The sequence below is a fragment of the Solanum lycopersicum genome, chromosome 8 (assembly GCF_036512215.1).
Source record: "Solanum lycopersicum chromosome 8, SLM_r2.1".
NCBI lineage: Eukaryota > Viridiplantae > Streptophyta > Magnoliopsida > Solanales > Solanaceae > Solanum > Solanum lycopersicum.
The window spans coordinates 62944248-62969283 of record NC_090807.1 but is presented as its reverse complement, the minus strand read 5'-3'; the positions used below and the strand labels follow the sequence as shown (position 1 = coordinate 62969283).

The 25036-nt window shown below is 27.9% G+C and overlaps 2 protein-coding genes and 1 long non-coding RNA gene across 3 annotated transcripts; 1 reads left to right on the top strand and 2 right to left on the bottom strand.

Moving 5' to 3' along the window:
• Positions 1 to 2444: 2444 nt before the first annotated feature.
• LOC104648973 (uncharacterized) lies at positions 2445 to 5133 on the bottom strand. Its single transcript, XR_742922.4, has 2 exons — positions 4768 to 5133; positions 2445 to 3031 (listed from the first exon to the last, which is right to left on the bottom strand). It is a non-coding gene; the product is annotated as an uncharacterized lncRNA (long non-coding RNA).
• A 1633-nt stretch (positions 5134 to 6766) lies between these two features.
• Positions 6767 to 7789, top strand: LOC101244894 (uncharacterized). Its single transcript, XM_004245851.5, has 3 exons — positions 6767 to 7114; positions 7208 to 7345; positions 7437 to 7789. The coding sequence occupies exons 1-3, from the start codon at positions 7080 to 7082 to the stop codon at positions 7654 to 7656; spliced, it is 393 nt and encodes a 130-aa protein (XP_004245899.1). The 5' UTR covers positions 6767 to 7079; the 3' UTR covers positions 7657 to 7789.
• Positions 7790 to 23637: 15848 nt separating this feature from the next.
• On the bottom strand, positions 23638 to 24820 carry LOC101245191 (uncharacterized). Its single transcript, XM_004245852.4, has one exon. The coding sequence runs from the start codon at positions 24625 to 24627 to the stop codon at positions 23890 to 23892; it is 738 nt and encodes a 245-aa protein (XP_004245900.2). The 5' UTR covers positions 24628 to 24820; the 3' UTR covers positions 23638 to 23889.
• Positions 24821 to 25036: the final 216 nt, after the last annotated feature.

The following is a 25036-nucleotide window of genomic DNA, read 5'->3' as shown; positions in this document are numbered from 1 at the left end:
CTACATAAACATTATCAAAAAACCTAAAGAAATGGTCCTTACCTTCTAGAGCTTCACATGCCATACCACCTTCTCTTCCCTTAAGTGGGATCCCTCCACCCATTTCACTTTGATATGTTTTAGTGGATCTTTTTTTCCCTTTATAAAACTCACGCTTTACTATGATACTAATTTAAAGTTGAAATCATGTTTAGATATATTATCTGAATTTAAAAGTTTTTAAATTTATTTTTCTTATAAATATGAAAATTTTATAATTAGTGACAACTATTAAAACTTCTTAATTCATACATTTTATAATTATCGAAATGTGTATCAGTAAAATTAATAAGTCATATATCTTCATATGTGTTGTATGGATAAATTCTTATGATAACATGCCAAATTTTTAAATATACATAATTTTTTAATGATACATTTTCCAATAGAGCAACAATAGTGTGAATATGAGATTTTTTCTACAAAGTACAATATTTTCTTCACGTTGAACATGATATTTTTTTTTATACAAAATATAGATTCATGGACCAAGTTTTAATTTTAAAAAAATGAAGATTACATACTTGGAATTTAAATTCTACCTTTTAAATGAATTCTTGAAATATTATTTGATTTCAAATTGAAGTTAAATTGTTCAAACATGTAAACAACAAATACAAATTTTAAATTTGAATTCCAATTTGCTATGTCAAAAAGGCCCAAACATTTTTGTCTCGACTTCATCATTTCTCATGTCCATCTTCACCTAATTCTTAGATCCAAAGAGACATCAATAACAATGTCATTTCCTCTCTATTTTTTTATTATAACGTAGAAGACTTCATTTGATTATTTTATGAATATGAAAAGTTCGATTTGTGCTTGTCATTCTCTTTATGTATTGTTCTAATTTTGTTGGATCGACGTTAATACGATGAATGAAATGAATTTCAGTACACTGGTAAAGGACAAGAATCATGTATTCCTCATAAGGTTTGGATAATCTTCTTCTTTTAAAACTAGCTTTCAGAATATTCGTTACGCTTAATATCTAATTATTTGACAAACGGATCGAATCGATTAGGCGCAATGTGGCCCCTCGGGGAATCGGGTGAAAATTGTGAGGGTGAACATATCGAAGTCCATTTAAAATATTTGGATAATGATGAAAGGAATGAACAAATAAAATTCTAAAAAAATTTAAAATCACTTATTTTTTAAGAAAATCTTTATTTGTAATATTTTTCAAGAAAAATAATTTTCTCCTGTGTTTCACGAATTAAAAGTGTAGAGTAACCTGCCGTCTTCATATACTTTGGTGGCGATGATTTAGTTCTTCTAAGTCATGATTGCTTTTTTTGTTTGTTTGGTTGTTTTGTTTTGTTTTCAAATGGTTGAAGTGGATATTACACTCATTTTAGAAGCATTATCTTTTATTTGTATACTCAGTATACCAATATTGACTTTATATGGAACCAAACGATGAAAATTAAGTATATAATACTGATCCCGAAAAAAGAAGATGTAGAATTCACCTAGCTTTGAGGTTATGCAAACTAAAGTTTAGATTTGATGTTTAAATCAGATCATGACATGGCAAAATCCTCATAGACGGTGCAAGAGTACTATATTCCGAGGTCATTTAATTTCATAAAATATCTCATGTTATAAATTATATTTTTCTTTTGATAATATGAGAAATTCGTAGTCACTATCCTTTTAAATGCGCACAGCTAAAAACCCCTTATACCATTTCATCAAATATGAATATCCCACCATTATACCAAATAATATTTTAATATGTAATTTGTATATATAGTAAGTTCTAATGTTTACGATACGCAGACTAATTATAGACTAATTACTTCATGTTTTTACTAGATAAATTTTGTAAAAGATAAAATTATGGTCATTTTTAAAAATGGGACACTGATTATATTGTTAGTGTAGAGATCCTTTTTTATAAAACGATTTTATATTGTATTGTTGTCACCTAAAATAATAATAAACATATGCATATTATAAGTATAATATATAATAATAAAAAAACGCACAATCAATTTATATTTGGCTAGATGATATGAGTAACTATTTTTGCAAAGGGTCTAATGTGTAACTTTCCCATTTTCTAAAGGGTTTAAAGATTATTTTGAGTTAAAAATTTGGACTATTATATATATATATATATATATATATTCTTCTCTACTGATAATTGTATAATTAATATCTTGAGCTTCATCTCATATTTTAGTCATATAAACAGAAAACATTAGTTAGTTGTAAGTTTTTAAACTATTTTTTTGATAGAGATATCTATTTTAGACCTCAAACTGCCTTTTTGTCATTTTAATTATTTTGGGCTTGCAGCCTTTTGGACAGTATATACACAAGTAATATTCAAGACATCATATAGGATATCAATGTATTTTGGGCTTCGATAAGGTTAAGTGTAATGAACTCAAATCTAATGTAACGGTAACCAACCGTTCAACTATAATAATAAGATTAGAGTTTAATTACAAATCCAGAAACTAAAACAACAACTCAAATAACAAAAGCCCAAACAAAATTGTAGACGTAAGAAAGAACTAGTGATTGATAGACTGTAGAAGGGAAATGAGAAACTTATACTCAATGGGGATGAAAAACACATAAATGCCTTTGCATATAATTCATGATAACCTTTAATCGTGATGTCTTTTTATATGTAACGATGAAAAATGGCACCGATCCAAAATTATCCTTTAGGAAGGGTTGACCTTATTGCTCTTATTGGGCCTACTGGCCCAATATCTATTGTAGATATCCTTGTTGGGCTTGGGCTGATTCATCCAGCCAGTTGAAAATAGGCTGTCATATGGAGTGAAAGGTAGTAGGAAAACTCTAGCAACCCCGAGTCTAAATGATAAATGTATGTCGAAAGTGTGAATACAGAACTGAAATGTTATAAATAAAGGGTGAATTTACTTGATACATGTTTTTCAACTTCTCTCACAACGTGGGTTATTCAAACCTTATAATCCAAGAAGGAAAGTCAGCTTGCACGGTTTACCTGTATCATCATTAGGCACTAAAATAAATTGAAAAGGCAAATGAAGAAAAAGATAATGTATAAGAAAAGACTTGAAATATTTACTAAAATATAGTAGGTGTTGATATTGCAGAGAAACTAAATTGCCAGATAAAAAAGGAGGTGGTTGCAAATAATAAAAATATACGCAAGTTAAAAAGTGATAGATTCAAGAACTGAACCATCTAATATCGATACATTTTTTTTCTTTAAGGTACGCAAGTAGCTATGTATTCGGGTCTCTATATAGAACCATAACTCACTGGTATTTCTTGCAAGATTATCCTGTTTCTAATTTTCTTTTCCTTTCTGCTATTCATCATTAATATGGAAAGCAAGAAAAATAATGAGATCTACAAAAATTTTCAAAAGAAGACGATCTTTATATACCCGCTCACAACAATACAACTAATGTCTCGCATCCACAAAATGAGATCACCACAACCTAAGATTTGTCAGAGTCAATTATAATGTAAAATATTCTGGCTTTCCTCCTCTTGAGCAGAACTATTATAGATTATTTAAGAAAACTTACAATAATCCATTTTCAAAAAACAATCTCGATAGTTTCAAAAGTTATTAACAAATTATATGAGAGATACTATATGCCTCCATTAGAAGATTGACAGATACATAGATTCATACTAACATAATTCATATATGATGGTAAGTTTCGAAAGGAAGAGTTCAACAAAGTTGTCTCTAATTGACATTGACTATTCTTTCTATTTAAATTTGTGGCTTCTTTTGAACTACTTTTTCTGTGAAATTCATCTCATTAGAGTCAAGTGGTTGATGTCTCTCTCCTTATGGTTAAGTGGCATTCGACCACAAAATTATGGGTCACTCAAATAGCCCCGAAAAATGTAACTCACAAGTAAAATAACAGAATAAAAAATATAACTAAAAATATGAAAATATCATTCAGTCAAATCTATAGTACTTAAAGTTAAAACTCATACGTCTTTCATAAGTAAATTCAAAAAACCTAATTCAAGCTGCAAGACCTTGTAAAGTAAAATTAATCTATACACCATGAATTAATAACCATACTCTCGAATTATCAGCTCAAAGTATGTCTTACAGAAGCTGGTGATGAAATTTAGACTTGGACTTTTGACATTTTAATATGAGCAATGTTGATGACATTCATATAAATTATAATGAGGGAAATCCTTATCTTTGGTGTGTATTTGTGATACTATAAAACTCTACCTTCCCTTTGCTCTTTGGTTAATGTATTTCGAAGTTTGTGACTTCACACAACAATGTAAATCTATTTACACATTGTTTTTCTGTTTAACTGAGAAGTCATATGTTGTGCTTGCAAATTCCTAGCGCTAGAATTAAACTTACACTACACACACATTCATAATTTCTCAGTAACTAATCTTATTTCCTTTAGAATGTATGAAACAACATGACAACAAATTTGAAATAAAGTAGTCTACCATAAAAGCTAGCAATATTTGCAAGTGGTTAACATTAGTGTCCACCTGAACTTCCTGTTAATCATCAATAGCATGGAAAATGGAACTCAAACAGGTCACTTTCTTCAATCTATTTTAACGGAAGTGAAAAGACGATGCACAAAGAAAAAAGACGTCAACACTTACCAGCAAATATTCATCTCATTATATTCTCTAAAAAATTGACTAATTGCACAAGATAAAAATTGAAGCAAAAAATTAAGGAAGAAAAAAGTGAGAAACACTTACCAGCAAATACAATTAACAAACTTTAATTTGGAAGAGTCAGTGAAAAAGTAAGTGAACTTCAAAGATCCATGTTAGCTGGTGAGTTGTTTTGAGTGCAAATACGCGTGTCAAGAGGAAAATATCAAAAAAATGACGTCCAATAAAATAAAGCCAAGTTTATAGACAATTCACATAGCTAATTGTACAACATGTTATTGCCATGTTCGTACATATCAAGTCCCATTTTTAAAGAAGGGAAGGATTCCGAAGCGAGCGAGTTCCCTATTTCGTATCTCGGTCATCTTATATGCAACGGCGGCTTCCTCCGTTTCTGGTTTGCCATGTTAGCTGGTGAGTTGTTTTGAGTGCAAATATGCGTGTCAAGAGGAAAATAACAAAAAAATAACGTCCAATAAAATAAAGCCAAGTTTGTAGACACTTCACATAGCTAATTGTACAACATGTTATTGCCACGTTTGTACATACCAAGTCCCATTTCTAAAGAAGGGAGATATAGATAAAAATAAAATAGGAAATTAAGTCAGCAGATGCATATATATGGTATATTATTAAAAGAAAAAAAAAGAAGACGCTGTATATATAAAGCTTAGAATAAAATAATAAAAATGGTTTCTTAAATCTATTTTTCAGCAATTTTGGTCATTTAAGTCTATCAAAAATAAGTACTTTCAATGTTGGTCAAATACTTAACAAATTCTAATGGCTACATTTATTGAAAACCGTAGAAATTTGTATTAGACTTTAATGTTTCAAATTTAATAATGACCCTTATCTCGTAATCGTTTCATTTTCTTTAAGTAGACAATTTATCAATAATAATAAAGGTTTAGATAAAGAGCACTTTTGGTGTCAAAGAAATTCCTGAAATTATTGACCATATATAGTGGCTTCTTTTTCCCACAAAAGTAGTCATAATAATTGATAAAAGACAAGATAAAGAATTAGAATAATCACAAGATGGGGCTCTATTTGTAAATTGAATGGTGAAAAGTGAAAACAACCAAAAAGCAAATTTGAGCAGATTTGGATTAGTTGATTATAAATAGTCAATAAATTTTAATTTTTTTTGTTTCATTTTATAAGTAATTAGATATAATATTTGTTATTTTATAAAATTTATATATAAATTATCACATTTTCTTATTATAGCTTTAAAATATGCTCATAAGTCATTACTTATTATAAAGTTGACTTAAGAAAATATTTAATAAGAATAAAAGAATAAAATCTCATTATTATTTAATGCAAATACAAAATAAAAAAGTAATATATAAAATAAGATGAAAAAATATTAATAAAATAATTTATAATCACTCAAATGTATAACTGATATTTTTCCGCCGTTGCTTAAATAGTAGGAGGAAAAGGGACCGAGCTCAAGATTAATAATAATAATAATCTTTACTTTTTTAAAATAATTGTAATATAATTTTTAACAGTGTTCGACTTGATCAACTATTAATACATAGCTCTCTTACCAGCTAAAAGTGATTTCTATTGTTAATTGTTTGATGGATATCCTTTTCTCAATCAACAGGTAGGCTACACCATCCTAGAAAAATTATTAATTAATTTTCTGAATGTATTAATTAATAGTACTAGTATGGGAAAAATATTAACAGCTGGCCTTGTATCCAACAGCTTTTCAGATTTTTACGCAGTTATCACACGAAAGAACTTTGTTGTGCACCAGTAATTTAAAATTTGAATAATTTCAAATTACGATATATATATATAAAGTTTTTATTTTATAAAAGGAAAAAAAAATTATTTTAGTTTTGCAACAAAGGAGGCACGCTTACGAGTATTTTTTTCTGTCTCATTTTAAGTGATAATATTTGATCGGAGACGAAATTTAAAAAATAATGAAAATTTTAAAATATTTATTAAATGTTCTTCAAAAAGTAGTCATATGTCACATTAAAGGAATGAAGACAATATTATTTAGTAATGGATCTTTTGCAAAATTATATAATTTAAAAATTTGTAATGAAATTTTGTCGCAAATACTTGTTATTGAAAGGAACACGGAGATACGCATTTATAATTGTGACACGTTAGAATTTAGACTATTATTTTTTATACACGTAATATAAGATAAAGTATATTCTAGTGACTTCGTGAATCACGATAGCTAAAAGTATTCTAGACGATAGAAAATGACAAATAATTTCAAATATCTTAATGTAAAGAAATAATCAGTAGCCACATCTATAAAGCTGCTAATCAGATGTATATGAGTCACCCGACTTGTAGTAAACAAATTTCATGATAATTAGCTAGAACCAAAAATAATTAATTTACAACAAAGAATGGAGGCTCTTAGCTCAAGCCAGCAATCACTCAGGTTAGCAAATAGATTCTAATTACCAAGTGATATTTATATTTATCTGAACTACGTCTTAGCGGCTCAGTTCGTTGATTATCTGAACCTATGTAGATGTTGTGAAAAGTTGGAAGATGGGAAAGTGGAGTGCAAGTGTGCAGAAGGATGGTCTTGTTCTGTTACCAAAACAGAGAGTTCCAAGGCTGGCAAACCCTTTTGCCAATGTTCCAGCGGCATCAATTGTACCCGCCTGTATGTACTCTAATAATAATAATTCCATAAATTTATGTTATTGTGTATGTCAATTTAAACCATATACATATTTGTAATTTGTTAAAAATAGGGAAGAATCTGATCCAGAGGCACAAAAAGCACTAGAGGGATCAGATGGTTGCAAGGTGATGTGCAAGACAGATGCAGGATATACTTGTAAAATAAGCAAAGCAGGGGAAGTTATAGCTGAATGCGGAGAAGGTTGCATTTGCTTTGTGGATGAAACTGGGAATGTTAAATGCATAACAAAAGCAACTGAAACTTCATGCTGTGCCTCTGGTTGTAACTGATAATATTATTAAGACTGATGTTGGAATTTGTGGTTTTAAGTTGTTTGTATTGAAGCTTTTGAGTATGTTTATGTGTTTTCAGTTTGGCTTATCAAATAATAAATATGAATGTCTGTTTGTTTAAATGAGAAAACTCTTCACTGAGTTGCAATTTTATCAACTGTTATTAGGTTAAATGTGATTTACAACCATATGTATCTGTCTATATTAGTCTTAATACATATATTGAACTCTAAATTTGATTTCAAATTTCAATTTTGACATCAAACTTTCATAGTGCTTAATACATATATTGAATTCTAAATTTGATTTCAAATTTCAATTTTGACATCAAACTTTCATAGTGCACAAATAGACACTTTAAATATCCCATCTTTCAATAAATAAACATGCGATTTTTACTTTTACAAAATTCGTGAAATGTACGTATTCTGCGCGAGTGAGGGGTAATTTTCAAGGCCCACAAATATTAAAAAATGTTGAAATGACAATTCTACTCTTAATGAATCTCTTTTATATTAATTAAAATTAATTTTAACTTTTTTTTTTAGTTTCAAAATGACAGGTAAGGTATTTTTTTTAAAAAAAAAAGACATGTAAAATGTTTAGTTAGTTGACAGTCATTGATTAACTCACTAATACACGTGGGAGTATTTGCATTTCACGCACTTTGACTCCGAAATTAGCATATTTATTTATTGAAAGATAGGATAGTTAAAGTGCCTATTTGTGCACTATGAAAGTTTGAGATCAAAATTAAAATTTGAATCCCAATTTAAAGTCCAATATATGTACTACGCCGTCTATGTTATGTCTAATTTGGAAATAGTTGTGACAATCTGTTAGATGAGAACAATTCAAGCAAAATTTATGTCTCACGATTTTTACTTTAAAAACTCTTCAATAATCTACTTCACGTTAAGTGTGTGCAGACAATTCAATATGGGAGGGTGGGCGAATAATTGAGATGGGCCCTAATTTGATACCAAGTAAACATGAGTAGTGGAAATATTTTAGGATATTTTGTGATTTTACTGGTTAATTATGCACAAAGTTTTAATTATTGACTCTATACAGTTACTGCAGCTTGCCATAAAATAGGGAAAATTTTCAAAATTACTAAAATCAACCAAAACCTCCTTCTTTCTACCCAGCTCACCATTAATGACTTCTAACTTTTTTCCTCTTCCATTGCGTTTTGCCATTAACGAATTCTTTTCCTTCTTTCTCCTCTTTTGTCTTCCACACTTTTTTTTTCTTTTGCTTTGTTAAAATTTAACATACCATAAAAGTGAATTGTTTCGAGTAAATTAAATATCAAAGGCCTTGAATCATTGAAAAGATTTCATGGGACTGTTAATTGAGATTGAATAATCAATGTATATTTCACGTATGTGTATGCTTTCATTAACTTTTGGCAAGCTTAAGTGTATAGTTACACACTTCAACATAATATCAGAGTAGACAGAAATCTTGAGATAGAATTTGGTGTCACCTATATAAAAAAAAAATTACTTGTTTGATTTGACCCAATAAGGGGGGGTTAAAAATATAATTAAATATGAAAAATATGTTCTATCTTACAAGTTAAACTTTTAAATGCGTTCATTATACATTTCAACAAATAAAATATGGATATATTTATTATAATCTAATTATTTTATTATATATATTTAAAACCACAAAAAAAATATTGGAGCTAAAAATTTAACATGGAGTTATATTGGACTTCCACACAATTGTATTTGGATTTAGTTCTAAGTTGGACAATTCAGCTTGGGCCATAAAAGTAAAGAGTGACAAGTTACACAATTCTATTCTTACAATCAACGAGTCCCAAGTTTTCCTTGCTACTTGATAAAAATATAAACAATACACATCGAATAATTCATTAGAAAGAGTACTTTATATAATATATGTACATAAACTTTATTTGCATAAATCAACTGATCTAATTGAGTATTAGAGGATTCATGAATTCGCTAATGCAAATGCCACAACATGGAGTATTGAGAATATAATTAATTAATAAAATTATAATTTCTTTAATAGCTTAAGCTTTAACTAAGAGCATCTTAGATCAGATGGGAACTTAAAATTTGAAGATTTCGAATACATCAACATTACTTTAGCTCAAATACAAGCTAAAAAAAAGGCTAAAGTTTGGATTTAAATCCAAGTCTCAAGTGTGATTTCTCTATCTTATCATACCAGTATCACAATTGATACTCTTTTGTTCCTTATGGGAGTAGTGTTAATTATATTTTAACGAGTAACATTTTCTTTTCGAGATCCCCTTTTATTCTATTGAGTGGCGTATAAGAAACATCTTGTTATATTTTGTGATTTTGCGAGCTAATAATTTAGAGTGTGAACCATACATTGCCTGTAACAGGTCCAATTCTAGTTGGATCTAAAATATTTGAGCTAATGATTAGAGTAGGAAATGGAATTTTCTTAGTGGACTTTAGTACATAATTCAATTTGGATTGTGATAGTTCTGAGTTGGACAATTCAATTTGGGCCGTGAAGGTCAAGAATGACAAGTTCCATCTGATTGAAATAACCTAGGACAATTCATATAACAGAGAATATTATATCTATAATCAATTTGATTCATCAGTTCCGTCGTTATATTATTATATACTAAATGACATTAGTTAAATGATAAAACATCAAACACACTAACTTTATTATGATTTTATTCACACGTCATATTTCAATTATTGTGTAAAATAGCTAAAATCTAAATGAATCATCTCAATTTGATTTGATTTAACAATACAAAAAGATACACGAAATTTAAATATGTTATTAAATTTTAAATTACTTAGCTAAACTAAGAGTACTTTCTCGTCACGATAAATGTATATTCACGACCATAAAGATCTTATTTCGATCACTCATTGGTAATTGTTGACACTTCTTGATTGAGCATTCTGGTCCCTCATCATGTGATGATCACCAATCTATAGACATGTGACTTTTCGAATGTCTAGTTTATTTTTCGAGATAAGCTACTCAAAACTAGGATATTTTTTGGACTTTGCAAACTCTTTACATAAATATATCAACACAAAATCTCGTTGCCGTTTGGTTGCGTTCAACGATAAAGGGCCATTATAATCCATCCACTATAAAATATTAACCCTTCCATCTCTTCTATGCTTTGTTCTAATAGTAGTAATAATTGACGAGCCGTGATCCATACGAGTGTTCCGTAGATGCGATGCTAATATAAGTGCGCGGTCATCTCAAATTAGATAAAATTAGAAATAGACACATTTCTCAATAGTCATAATTAGCACGCGTTGAAGATATAAAATACGAGAAGGTTATTTGAAATGATTTAAACATGTTTAACGTGGAGCAAACTATGATAAGTAAAAGCGTTACAAAAGAACAAGGTTAAAACTAAAAATTACATGAAAGAAAGTGATTTTAAAAGATCTTGACATACTTAACTAAATATAAGATACAATGAACCAAAAGAATCCATGTAAGTGTAAGTTACAAGTTGTGCATAGGTTTTAAATCTCATATCAAAACTTTTATTAGTATAATTTTTATATAATCGATTCCAACTTATTTTAGATATTGACGCATGTAATAATTGTTTTTTTTTTGGGAAAGAAAAAAACTAAAGGAGCAAGCGTGTGCGTATGTGTGTGGCAGAGTAGTGAAGGGAACGTGTAGATTCACACAACCCAAGAAAGAAGCTAAGGTATATGTGAAAAAAAAGAAAGACAAAAACAAAAAGCTGAGATTGAAAAGGAAGTAGAGTGCTGTTCAAACTGGTCTGCTTCATGACAACAAAACAACAATTCAGTAAAAGCCAACTTCACGTGTACGGTCGGGACACTGCACAGAGACAATTCAGCCCGTTTTTCTTTTTGAAACGAATTCAAAATATAAATTTTATAAATAAAAGTTTCAATTTTTTATTGTAATATTCGTCGGATTCACTAAGTTTGAAATTTGTTGATCCTATTTATTTGGTGAAGTTTTTAAATATGCATGTTCTGAATTTGAGTCAAAACTGATGAATTTATCGATCGGTGCACTCTAAATCTGCCTCAAGCAATTGGATCGATGTACTTTGCACTATCGTGGCTTTCTTTCGTATCCACCATACAAGTTATGGATAATGTATGATGTAACTATCCATTGGGGATTTATGTTCAAAGAAAAAGTTGAGAATTTGATTCTAATGGCATAAGTTTGAATTTTAATATGATTTAAAAATTGGTTGCTCAATTGCAATAATTTCCATTATGTACATATAGGAACGTAACTTAGCTATAATCCTTTCTTCCATAAATCCGAAGTAGCTTTAATTTGTTAGAAGTGACGAGAAGGTTATTTGAGAAGATCAGAAATCGTTATGAATATTATTTTTACAATCACGTCATGATATTTTTGTAGTATTAGAGATGTAGAAATTCTCTCCATTGAATCCTCTCGCATGTCAAAAAATTTAATCTAATTTTCGATCGGATAAGTAATTGTTATTTTAATTTGGTAAGCATTATATATAAACTAGTTAGACTATCGCTACACAAAAAGAAGCCAATTAGGTGAATCGAAAACTTTAATGTATAATATGTGACACATCTACTAATGTTCCGTCTATATATACCTAGCTAAGACCTATGTGATCATAGATTCCAAATACTTCCAATATTTCATATTATTTGATCATTCAATTTAAAGTACATTTCAAATTAAATTTTATTTAAGAATAATGTCACGTCAATAAAAGTTAAGTAATATGAAATGAAGGGAGTAAAATATTATTTTTCTATAAGCGTACATTTCCTCAATATATGTTATAATTATTAAAGCTTTCTGAAGAATTATGTCACCCCAGTAAGGGTCAAACACCAAACAATATGAAATGGAGGGAGTACAATATATATATATATATATATATATATATATACATATAAAATATTACTAAATTAAAGATAATCATTAGCGATAATAATTTTTTTAATTATTATTAAATATCTATTTTAAGCGGTAATTAACGTTTTTTGCATATTTCTGTAATATCTTTAGCGATATTGGTTCTAATGACACTTAACTAGTACCGATAAAGACTTTTTTTGTTTTTCATCCGGTGTTCGGAGCCTACATTGGACCTCCGACTAAATTCAGATCGCACTCTGCAGGCCTATTTGGGGATGGTGTTCCCAAAAGAATTTTCTCCAATACCAATAAAGACCTTAATTAACACTCTTTATTATTGTCAATATTTGATATCACTAAATATTTTTTTTGTTATAGTGTATATATATATGTAATAGTTTTGTTCTCTTCAATTTCTTAAAACCTATCAGTGTCAACGAAATATTGTATCTTTGTAATTATTCAGTGCGTCTAATAATCAACCTCTTTGATTGATTAATTTTGTTTAATTCTTTTAACAGTCCATGTGTTTCCATGTCAGAAACAGATCAGAGACTTGAAAGCTTTATGAATCTGTCAGGTAATGTGTGAGTCTGATAAGACATAACAAAGTAAATGCTTGCACTAAGCTCCAATAATTAATTAAGAATGAAAAATCAACCTCACCTAATTAAATAGTATAACTTACAAAAATATCATAGTGTAAAATCTATATTACTTTCTATCCCTATTATTTTTATAATTACATAAATTTTATATTTTTTAGACATTTTAAATACATAATTAAGGATCCGGATATATTATTGTTGATACATTATATATCAGTCTGTTGCACTTACTAAGGAAAAAAAACTGTAAAATCAATTTAAAATCCCATAGTATCCATTTGTTCCATTAATTAATGGGAAAAACTGAAAATTAAATTAAGATTCCATAAATTACGTTATTCCATTTAAAATTATTATCAAGAATTCAAAATCATATAGTGTAACAACCCAAAAAATCAAAAAATTAAATTTCTTCTTCTTGTTCATCGTTCTCTCTGTTTCATAAAAAAATATGTCGAAATTTTGAAAAGCGGGATGAGTTATGAAGGATTGTATGGAATTGTTGTTGGACAAACGATTTCTTTTGTAAATCTTCAAGTTCATCGAATATCTTTTCGATTTTGATTCAAGAGTATCAAAAATTTTGAGATTTTAAATTCTTCTCCAGTCATTGAAGATCCTTTCCATTTTGATTCAAAATTGACTAAAATTTTGAATTTCAAAATTATTCTCCTAGTTCATTGAAGGTTTCAATTTTGATTAAAAATTATCAAAATTTTCGAAAAGATACATCATGAAAATCCTTTCAATTTAAATTGATAAGTGTTGTATTTCTACTAGGTACACTAAATAAGGAAGTGTTGCCCATAAAATTTTAGGTTTGAGATCAATACATTATTATTTGGCAATTGTTATGTTACAAATACATTTAGTATAAATTTAAATTTACGTATCATAACTAAAAAATTAGTGCATGATATATTATTATTTATGTATGTTCTTTTGTTTGAGATCATGAAGATCCTTTAGATTGAATTAATAAATATTATATTTTTACTAGATACATTAAATAAGTAACTGTTGCCCATAAGATTTTAAGTTTGAGATAGATAGATTATTGTTTGGTAATTGTTATGTATAAGATACATCTAGTATAAATTTGAATTTACGTATCATAACTAAAAAAAATAGTGTTTGATACATTATTATTTATGTCTGTTATGTTATTTGAGAAATACAACACTTTAAATTTTTTTTAAAATACATTATAGTAATTGTTTGAGATCGATACATTATTGTTTGGTAATTGTTATGTATCAGATACATTTAGTATAAATTTGAATTTACGTAACTAAAATAAGCGCTGATATATTAATCGTTAAGTAAGATACATTATATTTTATACATGATACATTAATCTGATGCGTCAGATACATTTATCTGATACGTTGATACATTAATTTAATGCGCAAAAATAAGGGATTTTGAAAATTTGTAAAACAATAGATTTAAAGCTCGAGCATGTGTTGTGTATGGAAACATATTCTTCTAAATTTGAATAAACGTAAAAGATACATAGCAACACTTGATACATGATAAAATGATACATTTGGTAGAGACTATTTCTTTTCATTTTATAATATAGTTTCACCAACAAAAGAAGATTTCCTAAAACTGATTTTTTTTTGCAGGAAACAATATGAATACATCATATCATTACCTTTCCCTTATGCATATTGTGAAGGTGAAAATGAAGGAGAATCAGGTAATTCTTTGAAAAAAATGATAAAGCGGAAAACTTGAGTTGTTTTGAAAAAAATTGTGGAGAGATATTACTGAAAATAGAGAGAATTAAATCTGAAAATTAAAAAATGAAGTAAGTAAAGATTGAAGGAGTGAAAATAGGAAGAGATAGAGTAAGCAAAAATAGAAGGAGGTTGAGGGAGTGAAATAAGGAGTAAAAATAGAAAGAAAAAATGTGTATAACTTTATGTATTTGAAACAATGAATTTGAAAGAAAAAAGAGAAATTTTAAAAATATTTTTAAATAATAGAAAATAATAGAAAATTATGAAAAATAAAGACGTGTATATAGATAATTATCCAATTAAGTAAGACTTTTATTTGTTCAACTTTAGTTTTCCTTTGATATATAGAAGATATTACCACTATATATAATGATTGAGATAGTACATATTAGAAGATATTACCACTGTTGTGATTGAGATAGTACATACTTTGGAACTAGTTACACAGCTCATGATCAATATATGGGTTGTTAACAACTAGTCAGTCCTAACTAGTCTTTCTAGGTATCTATATAACTTTCAATTTTGCTTATTGTCTTTGGCTCTTTCCTAAAAAAAGTAGTGGTGTAATTCACTTGTAAATTGCGACCGTAATAGATGAGTCAGAATTTTCATTAAGGAATTTAAAATTTGAATAAATCAACATAAAAAGAAAATGGCAGAGAGTTCACTGTCTATTCTCTCCGTCAGATATTGTTTGTCATAGTTTTTATTTTTAGAGTCAAACTATAAAAACTTTGATTAACATTTTAAGATGTATTTTTTCATCATATTAATATGAAAAAAAAATGTAATTTATAGTATTTTTCATATAGTTTTAGTTTTTTTTTGTTTAAATTATCGAATTAATGTGATATTATTTAGCTTTGAAAGTTAATTAAATTGACTTTCGAAAAATACAAACATGATAAATAATACCGGACAGAGAAAGTATTATATATAGATAATTGAAAAAGAATTTTTATATCATTAAAATGATTTTTGACGAATCTCTCGATCCTACCTGACTCCGCGTGATTGCGACAAAGATATGTATCAACCTTCAAGTTGAAGAATGATCGAAGTGTCACTTGTAATAGGCTTAAATGGTTGGGCTTCTTGTTTAGTTACATCATGTTTGGGTTTCATTTAGTAATAGTTGGTAGGGTTCAGTCAGAGTTTGCAAATTACATTCATTTTGACTCTATAAATAATGTTTTGTGATATATTATATTTTGTGATCACAATATAATGTTCCTTGCCGACTATCTGTGGACAATTCTGTATCAACCATTTTATTTCATGTGTCACAATTTATTTATTTATTTATTCCAAACAAGATACAAATCTATATTAAAATAACTTATATTGAAACCTTTTTATTATTCAAAGAGATTAAAAGCCACCAGAAAGGAAGAAAATGATGCAAGAAATTTAAATACCAAAGAAATTCAGTCAATACCAATTACCAGGGTTCAATATTCTCTCTTTTGATGTTTACTACTCCTTCTCTCTCAGTACAACGATAGTCATTCATTATTGACGTTGTATACTTTTTAAGAAATTATAAATGAGAGTGTAATTTTATTATGTCATACTTTAAATATAATAAATATAATGTCTCGAAAAAATATATTAGGAAAATAAATATAATTTAGTGATAAAGATAAATTAAATATAAATTTATCTATTAGTTTTATAAAATAGATGAATATTGTTAGACATCCCAAACTAATATGGTAATAAATATTGTTAAATGAATGAAGTACTTAGAAATTAAATAGTACTACTCCCTTCATGCCAAAATGCTTGTCATGCTTGCATTTACATATTCTTTATGAAAAAATTTATTAAGTGGAATATAATTAGTTTTTGTTTTAAACTATTAAAATGATAAGTAGTTTGAGTTGTTTAATTTTTTTTAACCCCTCACTAAAAATTCTATTGTTTTACTCTCTAATAATTCGAACCGATAATCATACAAATACTTTAAGACGAATAAATAATATTTCTTTAATAAATTAAAAACATGTGGTGGAATCATTCAACTATACATCGGATGACAAAACAAGCAACGCAGAATTCTATACTACTATAATAACATTGTAAATAGAGCCATTAATATGTTATTTCCAACAAATATACGCTTAGGAAATAGTTTCAAGTTCAGTGTTCTATGAATATCGTCGTGTGTTTAATTATTTGTTTATTTTTAAATTAATATAAAAATATATAATTAATATAATGAGTTTTCATTTTATTTATATCAATTATGAAATGAATGTATTAAGAATTTAATATTTTTAAGAATTTTTGTCTTTTCTAAAATAATTAATTGAGTGTTTAATAGATAAAAAAAAATATCTTTTTCTGATTTGTTAAAATAAACAAATAATTAGGAATATAGAAAGTATTAATTTAGAAAGATGAATTTAACGGTGAAATTCTAGAAACTTATACCTTGGACGTAAATATGAAAATGTGTCAATGTTCGATGCATTTCTTTGAACATTTTAATTAAATAATTGCTCTTTATGTTGATCCAATGGTCCTAAATCCTGTACCCAAAAAATTAAAAAAAAAATGGTCCCTAAATCTTCAATGAAGATTTTACAACCAAACAGCCAGCTTAATCACGTGATTAGGTTTTTAATTAATTATTCTGAAGATTCGGACAAAATACTATGACGATTTGGTTTAGCAAAAACTAATACTCCAATTTCATGCTTTTGGAAAACTAAGATTATGCTAATTAAACCAAAGCTACGAAATAGAAATTAGGTAAATTTATAAGTTAGCTAAAGAAGGATATAATTCTATACGATTTCTTTTTTTTAGAGTTAGGCATTTTTTGGTATGGTGTATAAATATAGATAGTCTTGAAATAAAAAATTAGTATTATCTTAACTCTAGTTTGATTACTTATTTTTGGATAAGTCATAATAAGATTAATAATTATATTCAGATAACATATTAAAAAAATAAACGGACAATTGTCTATAATAGCAAACTAATAACTTAAAATAAATGGAGTAGCTACTGTTTGATTTAATTGTGTCCCATAGCAAACTTTTGCCAAAGTTTGTCAGTCGTCTCTCTCCCAAAACTCTCGCTCGCCACTCTCCCTCTGCTCGCCTCTCTCGCTTTATACAACAAAAGTGTATAAATTGTGTTTCTGTTTTGTATAAAGTGAGAGAAAATTGTATACACATGCAAAACATATATCTTCATGTTATACACTTAATTACATAATTTACAAATATTTTACTTCGATTCAATTGTATACAAATGCAAATTTTATACAAATATTGCAGCGAAAAAAGGCCAACGAATTATGCAATTGCGAATTATACAATTGCAGTGAAATACAATTTTTCTCTCGCTTTATACAACAGAAGTGTATAAATTGTGTTTCTGTTTTTGTATAAAGCGAGAGAAAAACATATATCTTCTTCCTATACACTTAAAATTATACAATATACAAACATTTTACTCCGATTCAATTGTATGCAAAACAAATTTTATACACATATTGCAGCGAAATAGACCAACGAATTATACAATTGCAGTGAAATAGGCCAGCGAATTATACAATTGCAGCGAAATAGGCCAGCGAATCATACAATTGTATATGCATAGCGAGGCCAACAAATTATATAGTTGTATATGTATAGCGAATTATACGGTTATATATTTGCTATGAAACACAATTATGAAAAGTTTGCTATAACATACAAATATAAATTTTTTATTTATTGTATATGAAAATTGCCCAAAGTAAAGGTATAAGAATTTAAGAGGAAATATATACACTAAACTTATTTTATTAATACCTCAAAGACATATTTATAGATATAATTTTCAATTAGAAAATACAAAATATACTAATAAACTTACTAATAAATTTTAAATAACAAATATAAAGAAACTAACTCCTAAATTAATTCAAGTCACGCAAAACTCTGACAAAAATAATTAATTTTTTTAAAAGTTAGCTACTAAAAAAAGAATTTATTATGTAAAAGAAATCTTTTAAAGAAATTGAAGCTATCTCTCTTGTTTTATTTTTGCAATATTCTTGGACATTTCTTCAATATGCAGGTGGAATATAAGTATTGAGATAAATTATCTTATTAAAAAGAAAGATGAAAATGACGAAAATATTTGTGAAGTCCCTTAAATTAATCTTTTCTTTACTAAATAAAGTCGACGATATTCGACAAACAATATGTTATATTTTAATACGACAAACTAAATAATTACTAAAAAGAATTATTGAAATGAACCGCACAACTTTTAAGATTATATTTATATCCATCTTCTTTGTAAAAATATAAATTACTATCAACATGAGTTGTGGTGCATTGTTGAAATTCGTAAATATGGAGAAAATTATGTTGAAAGCATCACTTCTGAATGGATCCTACAGAGCGCAATTCAAATTCAATCAAAGCTCTAATATATGCTTCAAACACCGAGCAAAATATAGGTAACTATGTTACTTTACAGTTCAATATATATCATTTTTACCGTTTTTTATAGAAGAAAAATAAATTTTTGATATCTTTAATATAAAATCAAATTAACAAATTTATAAACCGTCATAAAATCAATGGCCCGGCAATTTTAGCATCATAGTCACGCCAACAAAAAAGAATATAAGATTTTATTTTAGACAAGTTAGATTATAAAGCAATTATATATGGGTAACTAACATGTGTCTTTGACTTCTCATTCATGAACTTTTTAATAATTACATAGGCTAAAAAGTTTCATTTTGAACCATCAAACCAGGTAAAGGTAGAGTGTCAAACAAACAAAAAGATTCATGATTATTCCAAATTAATTAAAGTAAAAATAGTTGGTAGAACCTTAGTCAATGGGCCATAAATTTAAGCAATAAGCTTTCACATTATTGTTATTGTTATTATTATTATCATTATATAACAGAAATCAACTACCATAATCATGTCAAAATATTCGTCAAAAGTGGTCTTGTAAATATTATATACATATATAATGCTACTTGATTAGTACTTAATTGATAATTTGTTTCGGCCGTTAATTAGTCAAAAATTTAATCTAGCGTTCACATAGTTACCATCTTATGTTGAACATATACATATAGGCAACAAAGGTGGCGATTCTTTTTTATATGATATTTGATGTCCGATTAATTTATATGTATATTGCTTATTTTTTTTAAATATTAACAGGTACTATATATTAAATTAATTTTGATCATTAAAGTTTCATGATTTTTTAAAATTTTATTAATTAACAGCATACGATCAAATACTCTATTCTAAAAATCTCTGAATCTATACTTATTTTGTCCTCCGTGACCTGCCGCCACAGCTTTGTCCAAGTAACGCCTTTTTTTTTTTTTAATTTATAATTATAATTGAAGACAAAATAAATTATCAATAATAGTTGAAGACAAAAGAAATTATATTTCAATGGAAGTACTGTTTTTTTTTAAAAATTTTTATAAACAAGTGCCCAAGGCAGAGAAGACAAATTGTATCATCCAACAGCATTTAACAGGTCCAAACATATAATAGTTCACCCATAAGCCTCTTTTAGTATATGTTAAAAAATTATAAAACGACTTTTCCCTATTTCAACGGGTCAAAAGTAAAAATAAAACGCTTAAATTCACCAATTCAATTTAAGATTTAATATGATTAATTGTGGTGGTGAAGTGGGAGAAAATATTACGTAGTAAATGACACAAATTTGTAATTGCAAATAAAATTAGTAAATTACACCTTGCGAAAGATTTCGTGAATATCAATTTTTACATAATTATGATTTATGATGATATTTTTATCAGGATTAAATGATAAAAAATTATATAATAATGTAGTGCAAGCGATGAATAGCGCTTAGCATAAAGAAGCTAGCCAGAAAGCAGGTCATGCTTCATGCATTTATTAGTTTAATATAATTAACTTTTTAGTTTTCATGCTTTTTTTTAATTTTTCTCGTACGATTTACATTATCCCGTCCCTTCATCCACAATATTAAACATGATTAACATTCATCCATAAAAGTATTTGGAAAAACTTACTCCAATTTGGTTTATTTAGGACAAAACCTGTTCAAAAAAAAAAAAGTCATGAGACAACTTGAGCTCCATTAGTACAATAAAGTTTTGTTAAAATTGAAGTGCCTCTAATTCGAAGAAAAATATCTGAAATAATAATTATTTTTCTTAAAATTGTCTTCAAAGGGGGCCTCAATTTCATTAAAAACAACTTTTTTGTCATAAAACTTATAAAGATAGGAAAGGACCCCCATTTTATTTGATATGATTTAATACCTAATCTTTGAACTGATATACTTTGGATTTGTGTAAAAATAAAAAAGAAAAAACAACACCTAGCATGTGCTTTTGTTTCAATTTGCTTTGATTTCTTACAAACAAATATGGTCACTAATAATTAGACAACAATATATAACATTCATATATACCCACTTATATTTAATTATTGTTATGTAATGAGACTCAAAATTATGATTAAATTATATTTCAATCATAAGTCTATATTAACTAACCAACTACCCTGAATTATTTGATAAATTTTGTTCTTTATGTATCTTGATGACTGTCTTACTCTGCACAATCAATTTCCTTCTTTGCTATTGATAATGATCCTTAACATGTAGGACCACTTTTACTATTATTATTATTAACAATAAATAGAAATAATAATAATAATATCATTATTATAAATTATTTTAATTATACAGATGAGGGCGAGATAACACCACAAAAGAAAAAAATGCTAGGTACATAATTATAATCATCCACATAATATTGTTTATCTAAATAGTCATTGATAGTGTGTATATATATGTTTCTCTTCTTTTTGAATTTAAAATTTGGAATTCTATTTAGTTTTGGGGATTGATAATATGTATAACATTATTGTTAATAGAGTGCATTAATAATTAGTATTAGTTATGTAGATATTAATTTCACATATACATTATTTGATTAGATATATTAAAAATAACATATATTGTGTAATTTTTTTAAAAAAATTATTTACGATAATACCATCCACAAATATGATGTTAAACATGTTGAGAAAAGTTTTGAGGGATGATCGGGTCTTCAACTATGCTAATCCGTGCATTAAATCCTCTTCTATCACTAATAGTCTAATACCTCGGATTTCCTCTATTTATAGCATACTCCTCAAAATACTACTTATATATAAAATAAACTACATAATTAGACATACTTTATTATCATATATATTATTATTACACACATTTTCAAAAAGTTATGTAACTTACCAATAATCAAGAGCTTTTTTTAATGTATCTTACACTTAAATACATGTATTTTTGCTATCAGATATAGAAAATATAAAGAGAGGCGAGCGAGACTAGAAGGGATGTGAGCGAGATTTGTATGTGTTTCAGATACTTGAGAATCACACTAGATACACAATATACATACATTTTGTATATATCTGGAATAATTCACATGTATCTGCGATTCCAAATACACGGGACAGAAATGAGGGAGGTGAACGAGATTTGTTATGTATCCCACATACATGTGAATCTACTGAATATAATGTATCTGAAACAAATTACACCTAAATTTGACCCCATATATTCGGTATACATGTATGTAATGTATTTGGAGGAAACAAAATTTGATAAAATACGTAATATTGCAAAGTAGAGTGTATTCAAGTATTTAACTCCTAAACTAATGAAACTTACACAAGTCCCCCAAAACTTAATGCACAATTATTTCTTCTAATCCAATCAACAAATGCTTTAAAGCTTTACTATTAGTTTAGGAGTTAATTACTTAGATACATTTCAGTTTGCAATATTACATAATTTAGCAGATTTTAGTATATCTAGATATGTCTACATACGTGTCTCATACGTACGGTCAAATTTTGATTCAAATAAATAAAAAATCTTTTTCGCCTTATCCCTCACCTCTCTTCCATATATTTTTGATATCCCAAATTGGTGTGAACCGTATTAGAGGTTAGTGAAATAGCTTCAGTGAAGATAGACATAATCTTTGTATTATTCTCCCATATAGGCAAAGGACGTAGGACCACTTGTTTCTACAAAAAGATATAAATATATATGCCCATAAATCAACATATATTATTATAAAATCAACCCATCGAAGGTAACATGGTATTTTGATCATAAAATAATTTACATAATATCTTGTAGCCGAAAAAAAGATTTGGAGTCAAATTTTTATTGCAAGATGTATTTAATTCATCTATTTCAAGATAAGTGAGTTGTAAATATTTTATAGTTAAATAACAAAATATTATTAGCAACAAAGGTGCTAAATTTTAATTTTTTTTATTTTATTTTAAGTGACAGGTCCATCAAAGTTTATGGAAGTTAAAATGAAGCAAACATAAAATAAAATAAATGAATGAAGCAATAGTAAAGATTATAATATTATATTTATGTAGATTTCTCATTCTTGAAAATGAAAAGAGTGACATAACAACAAATTGATAAGATTAAACGCTCACTCTTCGAGTCAAAATTAGGTGAACCAAAATCCAATTTAATTGTCAATGTTTTATTAAATTGATGAAGACACATATATTTGATATTTATAATAGTAGAAAACCGTATATAGATATCTCTCAAATATTATTTAAAATACACATAAATTAATTCAATTATTGCAACTATAAAAAAAAACATGCAGGCAGACCATAAGATGTTCAACCATTACGTAAAATTAGATTCAATATAAACGAAATAAAGAAGTAGAAGACATGTACAATGGAGATTTACTCAACTTATAAAGTACATTGCAACTTCTTCTAATAATAATAAAATACATTAGTGCAATTATTTTTTCATACTCAAAGAAATAAAACTCTAATTATGCTATTTACTGTTTAGTAGAGTAATTTTCTCAACATTAAAAAATACACTCCAAAAATAAAAATAAAAAAAAAAACGAAAACTCAACCTCTGTACAAAGGCGACCGTTCGTGAACCAATTTCGAAGCCTTCGATTGCCGGAAAACTCTCATTGGACTTGGAAAATGCCATCCTTTCGACTTCGACGGTGACTTATTGCAGTCACCGGCGCCGGAAACTGAAGTTATCACGACACTCATTGATCGTGATCTCTTCATCATCCTTGCAAAATCCTCAATTCTACCATCAGTAAATTCGTTAATATTTTCATGATGAATATCCGCTTTCGCTTTTGGTTTCGGTTTCGATTCATCATTCTCTGAATCTCCGTATCTCTTACTCTTGCTCAACTTGAAAACCGACCAAAACGACGGCGTCTTGCTCATCTTACTGTTTTTACAATTCGGCTGATTTTTTCTTTCGACGGAATTTTTCTCTCGTGATGATCGGAGGAACGGAATTCCGACGGATCTCGATCTACGGAAAGAAGGTTCACTATCTATGAGATTGGAGACTCGTGCGACTGAGCAACCTCCGTCGCAACCGCCTCCACCGCCGCCGCTACGACCGGACGATGAGGAAAATAGAGAAAACGAAGAGGAAGCGGAGGAAGAAGACGACGTCGCAGAAGCGTAGCAAGCACAGGGGCGTACGTTAGCACAGTCAGGGCAGAGAATGACGAGACGGTCCTTAAGACAAACAGGGCAAACACCGTTCCTCCGTCTCTTTGAAGGGTGTTTTGGACATTTCCATACTTCTTCTTCATCTAAAAAGACTGCCATTTTAAAGGTGCGTTTTGAATTTCTCTGTTCTTTGATAAAATTCTGTTATTTCTTCCTTCTTTTTTGCACGCTTAATATATAAAGGGAAAGACAATAACTTAACCATGGTTAGAGGGATAAAAGAATTTAACTATGGTTAGAACTTATTGGGGTATAAAACTTAACCACGGATAAGTAACTTTTTTGGCAAATGTTGGTAGACCAAACAGCGTGTTTCGTCCTATTAAATAATATTTTAACACTGGGCACAATTGTGGGAATTATTTACGAGAATGCCAAATTATTTAATGACAGCAGTAGTGAACAGTCTGACATTGGTAAGTTGGTGAAGAATTTTTCTTTTTTGGGTGGTAGTTAAAAAAAAAATAATAATAATATTTACATAAAAAAAATACATACACAACTATAA

Excerpts from the sequence above, each read along its gene's own strand:
- LOC101244894 (XM_004245851.5), top strand. The coding sequence starts at position 7,080 with ATGGAGGCTCTTAGCTCAAGCCAGCAATCACTCAG. Across the intron at positions 7,115-7,207 it reads TCAAGCCAGCAATCACTCAG|ATGTTGTGAAAAGTTGGAAG; the intron begins GTTAGCAAATAG and ends GAACCTATGTAG. Across the intron at positions 7,346-7,436 it reads GGCATCAATTGTACCCGCCT|GGAAGAATCTGATCCAGAGG; the intron begins GTATGTACTCTA and ends TGTTAAAAATAG.
- LOC101245191 (XM_004245852.4), bottom strand. The coding sequence starts at position 24,627 with ATGGCAGTCTTTTTAGATGAAGAAGAAGTATGGAAATGTCCAAAACAC.